Consider the following 13,085-nt stretch of genomic DNA (forward strand, 5'->3'; position numbering starts at 1 on the left):
GTGGTTGCGGGGGGGGGAAGGGGGCGAAAGCCGAGAGAGGAACAAAGGATAGAGAACGGGAGCAGCAGGCGGCAGCAGATTTCCGGACACGAAAGGGAAAGCGGGGAGGCAAGGGTGCAAGCGGCCAGAGGTGCTTTTCGCGGCTCTGGCCGGCAGGGGGTGGCCTTGCGCGCATCGGTGCGCGCCCGCGGCTCGCCGGGTTTTGTGCACCCAGCACTTCCTGCCTCCGAGCAGGCTGGGCTTGCAATATACCAGCAGCCTTTTCTGCTCCTGATCTAACAAGCGGCAGCCGGAGCAGCAGCAGCAGCAGCCCCGGCTCTCGCGTCTCCCTTTCTGGACCCCCCCCCCCGACCCAGCGGACCTGCATGCGCCCGGAGCGAGAGAATGGCAGTGCTCAAGCTCGCCGACCAGGTAGGAGCAGAGGCGAAGGGAGAAGCCACAATGGGAGGCTGTGGCGGGGAGGGGATCCGGCTGAGCCCGGCCGCAGCCAAGGAGCGAGCAGCAAGCGGGGGATCGGCTGCCCTCCGTTGCTGTCGAGAGCCGGAGAGGAGAAGAGAGTGGCGGCGGGGGGGGGGGGGATCATGGATCCACCTCCTTCCATTTAACTGAACGCCAGCCCTGCCCGCCCCTCTCCTCTCCTGCATTTCATTCCTTGCAAGCGTCGAGTCCTGTTGTCCTTTCCCAGGCGGTTTTGCATTGTTGTTGTTTTGCAAAGGCCTTTCCCCCTTTTGCATGTTTCTGTCTAATGTAAATCCAGAGAGAGAGAGGAGGGCCGGGGGTGGCGGCTCTGGATTATTATTTTCAAAAGGCCCTTTTGCAGAAGGGACATGGTTGGGGTTTATTTTCTTCGCTCCGAAGCAAACACACACACATACACACACAGAGTCAAGTTTCTCATTGTCTTGGGGGGGGGGGGACGAGCAGCTGTCAAAATACTCGGAGGTTTAGTTATTGCGCGGAGGGGAATCTCACGACATCCGTGCATTTGTGGTTTTTGTTGCCGTCCTTCTCGGAGGAGAGATGGCTCTTTGGAATCGCATCGCCCAGCCATCGAGGCCTTTTGTCCTGCTTTGCGGCGCGGGGGCATTTGTTGCCCCCCCCCGACGTGAGATTCCGCCACATTTTCCTCCTGGTCCCTCTTCCTCCTCCTCCACGATTTACCTGCGCAGGGAGGTGGCGGTGCGGATGTCAGGGTTTAAACGCGCGACAAGGAGAGAGAGACTGATGCTGTCAATTGCAGCGCCCCGTCAAGCCAGCCTTTGGCATGGCTGGCTTCGCCCGAGGTTTCTAATCCTCCCTCATTGTCCCCCCCCCGCTTCCCCCCTTTTTAAAACGTGACACTTTACAGCTGTCTGCATTCAGGGCTCTTAATTGGCTGCTCAATCAGGGCCAGTCCCCAGCCGCTGGAGAAGCTCAAATATTTATGCAGCCTTTTATCAGCGAGAACTCCAAAGGGGAGCCTCTAATAGGCTGTTTGTTTAACCAATCCACGGAACTGTTGGATCCATTTAATCCCCCAAGCCTGGGACTACTGGGATTTAGTGGCGTTGGAGAAACCCTCTCCTTCACTTAAAAACAAAGGGGATAAAACTGTATTAATATTTGTGTTTTAGAGGGTGCTTGTTGCTTTCCAACTCGTAGAACAGTGTTATCGCAACAAGATCAACAGCCTTGCTCCTTTATTTCCCCGTAAAAAGAAAAATTGAGCAGCAGGATTTGTGCGTTTGATGTGGGATACCTAGCAGGAAGGCCCATTAAATTGCTTATCACAATGTATAAGCAGTGAGTTAGTCAGAGATAGGGGCTCCTTATTCAATTCACGGGCTACATCATGGAATGGAGAACGTCAGCTCTTCATCGGCTTTCGCTGTATGTTCCACAATGCTGATATGTGTACTTTTAATTATTACGCTGGCACCTTGCAGTAAGATTCCTCTTGAGAGTATTGTGTGCCACTGAGCATAACCCTTTACAATTATTTCTAAGATTGCAAATTACCCTCTTAAATTTGCAGAGTAGGATGAATACTGTAATGTGATACGAAAACCACATTATAAGTGTTCCTGGTGTCTTTTAAAGTTCTGTTGTTGACTGTGCAAACAATATTTGTTTTTGTAGCTGTTTTTGGATGTGAATAGCACTTCAGAAGGCATATGTATTTTATTGCTTACTCCTTCACTGCATATCTTGATTGAACCGGTACTTCCATAGCTCACTTTTTTTCTTACCGAGGCTTCAATTCTCTCTTGACCTACCCATTGAATTGAATGGGTCTTGCTTCCGGTTAGGCGCGTGTGGGATTGCGCTGCAAATCTCTTACCATTAATAGCACAAAGCATTAAAAAGGGACATTGTGGCTCTTATACATAGTGGCCTCATTTATCTACTGACTGTACCAACTGTTTCAAGCTTGCCTGGTTTAATCTGCTAATTTTGGTTTAACTTGGTCTGTTTTAATCAGTAGCATGGATATCAGCCAAAATCCCCCACTGCTTCTTAAACGGATTATCAAGTTCTTCTTAGATAAAGACCACTGTGATGCACCTTTCTCAATTCCGTGCTTTTTAAAAATATATTGCCTGCTGAAATCCGTTGTTTCGTTGCTTCTGCCATGCGTGGAAAGTTTGGAATGGAAAGTGTCCTTTCGATCTCATAAAATAAAGGCAGATATTGAAAGCAGACTGCGTTGTCTTCTAATAGCCAGATGTGTGTTTGTAATTGTGCAGTAAGCAATGTTTATAGCGCTCTCTGTTGCACATGCCCCTTGGTGCTGCCTTGTCTTCATATTTGATGCTTCTCACTAATGGCGAAATTGTTTCACGCCAAGAGACTTTCTCTGTGCTCTGCAGGGTAGCACAGAGCCTCATAAATCAGACGAGCCAGGTAGGCTTTGCAAATTGAACATCCCGGCTGCAGTTAATATTGGAGGTGTCTGTGCTCTGGCTGATAAAGTGCGGCGTTTCAGCAGCGCTTAAAGTCTTAGCCTGAAATCATGTCTTCAGTGCAGTCCTCTGGGGAATATCGGCTCTAAAGGTTTAAAACCTTTACTAAACCTGGGGGTGGGGTGGGGGAGCAGAAGAGAAGAAATGAAATTTGCTTCTGACACACTTTGTGATAGAAAGAAACTGGCTTTGCTTAATGCTGTTGTAGGTTTGTCCTGTTGTAGGGCAAACCCTGTGCCCCTTCTCCTGTCAGCCAACTAGCCAGCTTCCTGCTTGGATTATCATTTCCCCCACCTTTTTTACCTTGTTGGAAATGGAAGCTATGAAGAAAGCCAGGAGTAAGGAGGCGTGTTGCGTGAGCCACACACCATGCATTTAAAACCCTCTCGTACCATTTTGACAGTCCTGGCTTCCCCCAAAGGATCCTGGAAGTTTGCTAAAGAATATTGTAGTTTGTGAAAGGCTGTTAGGAGAATCTTCATACAGTTACAGTTTCCTAATAATAATAATAATAATAATAATAATAATAATAATTTATTTATACCCCGCCCATCTGGCTAGGTTTCCCCAGCCACTCTGGGCAGCTTCCAACAGAACACTAAAATACAATAACCTATTAAACATTAAAAGCTTCCCTAAACAGGGCTGCCTTCAGATGTCTTCTAAAAGTTTGCTAGTTATTTTTCTCTTTGACATCTGGTGGGAGGGCGTTCCACAGGGTGGGTGCCACTACCGAGAAGGCCCTCTGCCTGGTTCCCTGTAACTTGGCTTCTCGTAGCGAGGGAGGCCCACGCCGCTGGACCTCAGTGTCCGGGCAGAACGAGGGAGGTGGAGACGCTCCTTCAGGTATACAGGACCGAGGCCGTTTAGGGCTTTCAAGGTCAGCACCAACACTTTGAATTGTGCTTGGAAACGTACTGGGAGCCAATGAAGATCTTTCAGGACTGGTGTTATATGGTCTCGGCGGCCGCTCCCAGTCACCAGTCTAGCTGCCGCATAACTACAGTTCCCAGAACAGTGAGGAAATGCAGGCGCTCTCGCTGAAAGCCCCTGTAGCTCTATCTCTGTTAAGACTGCACTACAACAGAAATTAATTATTGGCCATTATTGACACTGGGCTTGTCTGCACTGGATTTTACAGTGGTTTTGCAGTTGTTTGCATTCCTGTTCAAATTTGCGCAGCCCACATGATGTTACCTTCAATATCAATCTTTATGCTATCCCTGTGTAAATTTGGGTCTACCTGATAATGGGGATAATATGATAATTTGGGGAAAATTGGGCTGCAATCCGCTCCGTAAAGAGTGTCTCCATCATTCAGCCCAGGCACTGAGGTCCAGCTCCAAGGGCCTTCTGGCGGTTCCTAGGGAACTGGGCAAGGGCCTTATTGGTAGTGGCACCCTCCCTGTGGAACGCCCTCCCATCAGATGTCAAGGAAATGAGCAACTTCAGATGTCTTCTGAAAGCCAGATAGTTGTTCATTCTGCAGTGCTTCCATTTCTTTTCCAGCTGTGCTTTTAACCATTTCCTGTGTGCTCCTGAACCTGAAGAATATTTTTCTTTTGATTCCTTAGTTTTGCACAAAGCTGCACAAGCAAACCATTTTTTTTAAAAAAGTCTACATCAGATTTATTGCGCAGCAATCTGAAAAATGTGCGCTGAGAATTTACAATTGTTGTCATTTCTTTTCCAGCGTGCCAGCAAGCGTGTGCCAGGAATATAGCGATAGATAGATAGATAGATAGATAGATAGATAGATAGATAGATATTCATTTGATCTCTCATATTTGCCCCAAAGCAGAAAACTGCAAAAGCAGATTAACAGTTTCCTGACTGTGTACTTATGCACACTTCCTGTGGAGGGAAATTGTTTAAAAAACAAGATGTACAAGCAGATACATCTGCGCATGCCCCGTCAGTACTTCATCAGCATAATTAGACACATACAAATTTTGATATAGAATTGGCATGGGGAAAATCCTTTTGCATATCAGTGCTGCAGGAAATCTGCAAAATAAGAAAACAAGTACAGTCACACCTCATGTTGCGTCCGCTTCAGGTTACGTGTTTTCGTGTTGCGTCCCATGGCAATCCGGAAGTACTGGAACGGGTTACTTCCAGGTTTCGCCGCTCGCGCATGTGCAGAAGCGCTAAATTGCGCCACGTACAGATGCGGTGCTTCGGCTTGCATCGGTTCCGTGTTACGGACGGGCCTCCGGAACGGATCCCATCCGTAACACGAGGTTCCACTGTAATAGAAGCAATTCCAGAATTAGCCCTATTAAAGATCTTCCAGGACATTCACACGACGAGGAGCTCATTAAGTCACGTACTCTCAGAAGCTAGAAGCATCATAACTAGACACTGGAAAAACCTACCAGGAGTGAACATACACAACTGGTACGAAAATGTATGGGAAACCACACTATTAGAAAAGTTAACTAACAAACTTGAACTGGCACGGGGACAAGTAAAGGAGGACACCCCCCGCCCAGTGTGGCTCCCCTTTATCACATATACAGCACAACAGCATACAAATTGATATGGCTAATCTGACTCAGCAATGCCCCCACCAATACAAACAAGCCACACAGTGACCAACCGAATGCAACCAACTACGTTCTAGCAATGCCAACAAAAATAAATAAATGTACATAAAGGACCTGTCCATGTGACGTTGACAGAAAGATCCCCCTTCATCTCTCTTTCCCTCCCCACCACATAATGCCTATGAGAGGGTGGGAGAGTGACGTGTATGTGCATCACCCCCCCAAAAAAAAACCCCAAAGAAGGCATATTTTCCTTCTCAAAACAGTCCATTTCCTTCATAGGCAAATGAAAAGGGATTTCAAGGAAGAATCGGCTAAAATTCATACTGTGAATCGACCAAGATTTCTGTAATTGGCAGGCATTCCGTGTTTCCACTGAGCTAACATCACATTGTGCAATAGAAAAGACCTACCTAGAGTTATTAGTCTGTAATGGCTTATTATTTGCATGTGTGAGACATGAATGCATGCCACATTCAACAAGCGGCGAACATATACGTGTGAACCGGCCCCTCGGGGCTCCTAGCTACTGTTAGTGGTAGTCAGCATCTTTTAATCTTGCTGAAGTTATGGGTTTCATCAGGTGCTTTTTTTGGGCCACAGGCATCTGGTCTTTGATTGCTCAGCGTTTGTTTCAGCACAGCTGAGTCAAGTGTCAGGTTGAAGGCTGCAGCCCTAGCCCTACTGAATTCAATAGTGAGAAACACAGGATTGTGCTGCAAGGCTCCTTTAGAAGCCGTGGGCCCAGTCTTAGAACCCACTTCTGCTTCTTGCTGAGGGTGAAGGACAAGTGGTTTCTGCAAACATCCTGCTTCTGGGCTGTTGCATGGAGGTTGACGCAAACCCTCTTGTGACTAATCACTGGTTACAGCAATGTGTGTTTCCATGCAAAACAAGACACTTCACCCTCTCTGCTCCACAAGCGAACAGTCTGAATTTTATCTCAGGCACATGGCTTGCGGCGCAATTGTGAGGCCCTTGTTGTTGTTGTTTAGTCGTGTCTGACTCTTCGTGACCCCCTGGACCAGAGCACTCCAGGCACTCCTGTCTTCCACTGCTTCCGCAGTTTGGTCAAACTCATGCTGGTAGCTTCGAGAACACTGTCCAACCATCTCATCCTCTGCCGTCCCCTTCTTCTTCTGCCCTCCATCTTTCCCAACATCAGGGTCTTTTCCAGGGAGTCTTCTCTTCTCATGAGGTGGCCAAAGTATTGGAGCCTCAGCTTCAGGATCTGTCCTTCCAGTGAGCACTCAGGGCTGATTTCCTTCAGAATGGATAGGTTTGATCTTCTTGCAGTCCATGGGACTCTCAAGAGTCTCCTCCAGCACCAGAATTCAAAAGCATCAATTCTTCGGCGATCAGCCTTCTTTATGGTCCAGCTCTCACTTCCATACATCACTACTGGGAAAACCATAGCTTTAACTATACGGACCTTTGTCGGCAAGGTGATGTCTCTGCTTTTTAAGATGCTGTCTAGGTTCGTCATTGCTTTCCTCCCAAGAAGCAGGCGTCTTTTAATTTCGTGACTTCTGTCACCATTGTGTGCAGGTTTACTGAGAAGTAAATGGTGATGATTTCTATTTCCCAAGGTGGTTGAAATGCATCCATAAACGGTGTTTGCTAGTGTTTCTTCTCTCTTTCCTCTGAAGAGTCCGTCCCATTCTTGCCCCACTGCCCCCTGGACACTATTTGGTGAACCTAAAGTGCAGGAGAAATTTCAGACAGTAGTAAAGCACGTGGCTGCTGCATGTTACGATAACTGATGCAATTCAGTTCAGCTTTTTTGTAGAAGGAGCAGCGAAAATAAATCTTCTTTTTCTCCAGCTCTGTCCTACAACAATGCATTGGGGGTTTTGGGGGGTGGGAGGAATAGCTTGACAGGATTTGAGGTGTATAAATTAAAGAAGCTTGCAGCAGTTCTCATTTCTGTTAGTGCTGTTTTGTATGCTTACTCACTCAGGTTTTGAAAAAACGGCCGTGTTCCATGTTCAAAAGGTTCCACTTCTGCTTCCGTATGCGGAGCAGACGGTTGCACAAGTGAAATCGAGCCACTTCCTGAAGTCCCCTTCTGCATGCAAAGGCACAAGCTATGTGCACAGGACAACCAGTTCTGCACACAGGGTGTGCAAGCGTGTGCACTCTCAGGTAGAACTGTGCACGTGATACTTTTCTGTTCCCCCAGCCCTTTCATTCCTAGTCTGAATAATAATTTAGAAAGCAATGAGCAGTCCTTGCTCTTTGTCATGGTTTTTGAACTGTGCTCTGCAGCTGCCCCTTTAACTGCAGTTTGAGTGGCATCAATTAGCAAGGTAACAGTGCCCACGAAAGTGTCACCTGCTGCTTTCAGCATATCAGACCCCTGCTAATGGCTCGGGAACAGCTATAAGTCCAGGGTAGGCCTTTTTCTTCTCCTCCTGGTCAGCTGGCAAGCTTACTCTGTGGATCAGACATAAAAATAGCTGGATCTTCTGCTTCAGAAACCAAATTTCCACACACACACACACACACACACACACACACACACACACACACACACCCTGAGGCTGACAATGCTCCTAATCCTGAAACACTGTCCAGGAGTTGTCCAAAGTGACTTGTACTCTTGGGCTTGGAGATGTCTTCTGGCCAAAGGGGCCTAGAATTGTTAGACAGAAGCTGTTGCCCGGGTACAGACTAGAAGTCATGTTTCCCTGATGGGCCACATGACACAGTCCGACCCATTAGGAGTGAGAAGCAGTGGCAAAAAGTTGGTAGATCAGGACTTGACCTGCACTCCTTAAGCCAGGCACAGTGGAAGGTGCAAATGATGGTGTGGAATATACAGGCGGTCCAATTGGCTTCTGTACATGAAAGGAAGTGCTTGTCCTGAACCCTGCAGAGCAGAATGTCTTGGACCAGACTTGGAAAAAAGTCCCCTTCTTTCTCCCTCATTTTAACATGCACTTTGCTGCTGTCATGGAACTGCTTGTGCACATAATAATAATAATAATAATAATAATAATAATAATAAAAAATAAACATGCAACCTTATCACGAATGCAACTTTTCTTTGTCTTCGTTACTTTTTCGGACCACAGTCATTTCTAGTTTCAGGGTTCCCTGCAATTTGGAGACATTAATAACTAAGAAGGCTTCTGTCACCATCTTTGCTACTTGTGCCCAGTATGATTTGTGCTCACGCTCTGAATTAAAGGAGATGAAGCTGTCACTGTGTGGAAACAATGGCTATCCCAAAAGGAATCAAACCAGGAGATATGCATCTTCCAGAAAGCGACTGCATGAACCCCCCACAAACAGATAATTGGACAAATGGTGGGGAGAAGTGATCTGTACAAATCTGTTATGTTGCGTACTTAAGTCTCCCTGGGTGTGTATGTCATGAGGTTTCACTGGCCCTTGAAATATGAGCGGCATCCAGCAAAACCGCATGCTTCTCAAGGTGTGGTATTTCATCTCCGCATGACATGTGGCTTTCAACCTTCTCCTGCTCAACTACAAAATAGGGACATGGTTGTCATGGTGACACAGGAGCCCTGTCCTTCCTGAAAGCTCATAGCTGCCCAGCGGTGATCTAAGGGTCATGGTTGACCTTAGGATTTGTGCATGTTGGATAGGACCGGGGCAGAAAGGTAAAGCTTGCGTATTCCTGCTTTGTCCAAAGCTCATTCTTCTGGAAGAATGCAGTACCTTTTGAAAATCAAACCATGGGGATTGCAGGGTGGGGGAGAATGTTCTACAGTGGTACCCCGCAAGACGAACGCCTCGGAAGATGAAAAACTCGCTAGACGAAGGAGTTTTTCGTTTTCTTAGCCGCTTCGTAAGACGCATTTCCCTATGGGCTTGCTTTGCAAAATGAAGCTTGCCCCGCAAGCTCCGGGGATAGCGGGGAAGCGCAGCGCATCTTCCCCGCTGTCCCCGGACCTCTTTTGAACCAAGGGGCGGCAACGGGGAGAAGCGATCTTCTCCCCTCCGCCCCTTGCTTCAAAAGAGGGGACAGAGGGGAAGGCGCGCACGCCTTCCCCTCTGTCCCCGGAGATTGCGGGGCAGGCAACGGGAGAAGCAATCTTCTCCCCGCCGCCCCTTGCTTTAAACAGGTCCGGGGACAGAGGGGAAGGCGCACGGCGCTTCCCCTCTGTCCCCGGACGGTCTCCACAGGAACGCATTGATTGATTTTCAATGCATTCCTATGGGAAACCGTGCTTCGCAAGACGAAAAAACTCGCAAGAAGAAAAAACTTGCGGAACGAATTAATTTCGTCTTGCGAGGCACCACTGTACTTCTCCTTTCAGCTGTGCCAGTCTGGGTCAACAGTAGACCTTGCCAGTAGTGGTGTAGTGCCAGTAGTGGTGAGAGCCAGTGTGGTGTAGTGGTTAAGAGCGGTGGACTTGTAATCTGGGGAACCAGGTTCGCGTCTCCGCTCCTCCACATGCAGCTGCTGGGTGACCTTGGGCCAGTCACACTTCTTTGAAGTCTCTCAGCCCCACTCACCTCACAGAGTGTTTGTTGTGGGGGAGGAAGGGAAAGGAGAATGTTAGCCGCTTTGAGACTCCTTAAAGGGAGTGAAAGGCGGGATATCAAATCCAAACTCTCCTTCTCTAGGCTCTGGGGGCGTCTGTAAGTCAGGGGCAGCCCACTACAGCTCCCAAAATCCCTGACCGTTGGTGGCACCTGGTGGCAGTGATGGCCACTGATGTCTTTGAAAGGGGATTAGGCAAATTCATGGAGGATAAAGCGAACTTCAGGGAACTGCCATCAGCTCAGAGGCGAAAGGTGGAAGGGCAGTTGTCTTACAGGGAGCCTCCGAAGATCCTGCGAAGCAGCTCTTCCTCCGGCGAGGAGGGGAGCCCCACCTCCAGTGGGGAAGGGATGCAGGGATCAGAAGATGCTAGAGAGAGCCACAACACTGAGCCTGAGCAAAGTGGAGGGGAGGCAAGTCCCCCTTTGCCAACGCCCTCTCTGCGCAGTTGGTTTGTGCGCAGAGAGGGGAGGAGAAGGATGGGGGGTCAAAAGACTGTTATGCTGTGGAAGGTTTAAGGACCGCCCAATCCCAGATTCTGCTGGAGACTGAGCAGACATGGACTTGAGACGCTCTGCACTGTAAATGGTTTTGTATAGATAATAAAGCCTGGAAAAGACAAGTGGGAGTCTTGCCTGTTTGCTCTTGAGCAATTACGCCGGCACATAACAGCCATCGCTAGCTGCTAACCCTGATGGTTATGTCCCACTGTTGGAGGAAGTATGTTTAGAATACCAGTCGCTGGAGGGGAGAGTGGCGTTCGGGTCCTGTTGTGGTTGGCCATAACAAAAAGTTCCAGGGTTAGGAACTCAGATATATAACCTAAGCGCCAGATGGCTCCTTAAACCAAGGTTACAATTGCTAAAATGGAATGTCTACTTACCACTTTGGGGCAAAACTGCTCCAAAGTCTTATTTTTCAAAGGATGGACTGACGGTGGTTATCAGTTAACCATCTGGCTAGTTCAGAGGTCCTCCTTGAGCTCGGTCAAGAGCTTTGAGAACTTAGAGAAGAAAAGTCGCTTGATTCAAGGACAGTTCACATATACATTGGCCTACCCCTGACCTCTTTTTCTTGATGGCGACTGCTCCTTCTCAGGCTGCACAGAAAAAGCATTTTGGTTTCAGAAATACATTCTGATTGTGGAGATAAAATATAAATGATAGAATTCTACAGTGTCGGAGTACAGCATGTGAGAAGTCCAGATCCAATGATCCTCAGACGGTGGAGATATCAGGCATTATCTTGGTGCCCAGGAATCTTCACTTGGTCACAAATGGTTGGTAGCCAGGTGCAAAACGCCCGGTTCGTCGTTTTTTGGGTGGGTCCAAGGGCCTCATTCCGTATGGAAGTGAGAGCTGGACCATAAAGAAGGCTGATGGCTGAAGAATTGATGCTTTTGAATTCTGGTGCTGTAGGAGACTCTTGAGAATCCCTTGGACTGCAAGAAGATCAAACCTTTCCATTCTTAAGGAAATCTGCCCTGAGTGCTCACAGGAAGGACAGATCCTGAAGCTGAGGCTCCAATACTTTGGCCACCTCATGAGAAGAGAAGACTCCCTGGAAAAGACCCTGATGTAGGGAAAGATGGAGGGCACGAGGAGAAGGGCACGACAGAGGACAAGATGGTTGGACAGTGTTCTCGAAGCTACCAGCATGAGTTTGACCAAACTGCGGGAGGCAGTGGAAGACAGGAGTGCCTGGCGTGCTCTGGTCCATGGGGTCACGAAGAGTCAGACATGACTAAACAACAACAACAAGGGCCTCATTCACTCTCAGCTAATCCTTGAAGAATCACGTGTCAGCTGTGTGTGTGGCCAAAACTCTAGCTTTTTGACTTTCTTTCTTTCTTTCTTTTTGCTGCCCCCAAAGTCAGTAAAGGCATATGGGTCCTGAGAAATTTGCTTTGGGGTAGGGGCTGAATGAGCCCCACCCCCCAAACTTTGATTCACCAGCTTAGGTTTTAGAATGAAACACGCACATGTCACGGGAGGCATTATTTTCAAAGAGAGATGGGAGAAGGAATCTTTTGACACAGTGCTTCCATCTGCAGTTTTAATAAGTCCTTGCATCATCATCATCGTCATCACCACCACCATCATCATTATATTATAAAAAAAGCTTTTTTAAAAAATCTGTTGCCTAATTAATTGGGGTTATCTTTTGAGTCAATCCGAATGTGCCTGATGAATTAATCAATTCTGTTAATTGGCCAAGATGGTCCCCCCCCCCCTAAAGTCATTTGATGTGAAATAGTAGGGTAAGTGTTGTGAAAGCTGACCCAAATCTCATGCGTTGGTAAATTGAGTTCACTTACAGGTCTTGCAACAGAAGCTGAGTTAAGTCAGCACTGTGCCATTTGCCATCCTCAGTTATATAAAGCTCTAAGAATTTCCTCCCTCCCCACCCAAAAAAACACACCATTTTCTGCTTCCTCAAAAAGATAATTTGGTATGCAAGTGTAAAAGAGGAAGTCGAGGTTCTGCAAAAACATTTTGTCAAAGTAAGTTTCTCTGAACACCCCAAATCTTGTGACGCCTTAAAGATGAGCAAGGACATGGCAACACTCTATTTCATAGGCCATTTCATCAAAAGCAGCCATTGTGAGGTGGTTATGAATAGCATGAAGCTATTTAGAAATCACTAATGACTTGCACAGTAAGGATCTCACTTACCTTGCGTTTGTTTCTGTAGCCATGAAGACCTGGTTTAATGCTCTGAATCCTCCCCATTGTTCACTGATGCTTTTAGGCACTTACAGATTTTTTAAACCACAGCTTCTTAATTTCCCTTCTGCAGAACGATGGCTGACTTGATAGCTTGCGTATTTCTCAGCTGGATGAAACCAAATGAAACAGCAGAAGTCGAAAGATCCTATGTGACTCTGCTTTATGCCTTCAGCTTATTTTAATTATCTCCGCCCTGGATCCTTTCTCTTTCTTCTTTTTTTTTTAATCCTAAATTTATTAAGCGAATGGATTCTTTGTATATTCATCTTTGGTCCTTCATTCACATGGATGGATAGGCAAACTAGAATTTCTGTTATGCTCCTGCCCAGTGCTATTTTTCTAGAAAAAG

At 47.3% G+C, this 13,085-nt stretch overlaps 1 protein-coding gene across 8 annotated transcripts in view; it reads left to right on the top strand.

The window, feature by feature from the left end:
- Nucleotides 1-288: 288 nt before the first annotated feature.
- The window catches only part of ANKRD44 (ankyrin repeat domain 44), a 218,599-nt gene continuing 205,802 nt past the window's right edge, over nucleotides 289-13,085 (top strand). For 7 of the 8 annotated variants that reach the window (XR_014221467.1, XR_014221468.1, XR_014221469.1 and 4 more), the window contains exon 1: nucleotides 290-411. Coding sequence is in view for 2 of the 8 variants with exons in the window: in XM_082229571.1 (XP_082085697.1) it covers nucleotides 385-411 (27 nt within the window). In the remaining 6 variants the exon portion in view is untranslated. Of the gene's footprint in view, nucleotides 412-13,085 lie in introns of all 8 variants that reach the window. The other variant, XM_082229572.1, reaches the window with a different exon arrangement.

The sequence above is a fragment of the Podarcis vaucheri genome (genome assembly GCF_965113315.1).
Source record: "Podarcis vaucheri genome assembly, chromosome: 1".
Classification (NCBI taxonomy): domain Eukaryota; kingdom Metazoa; phylum Chordata; class Lepidosauria; order Squamata; family Lacertidae; genus Podarcis; species Podarcis vaucheri.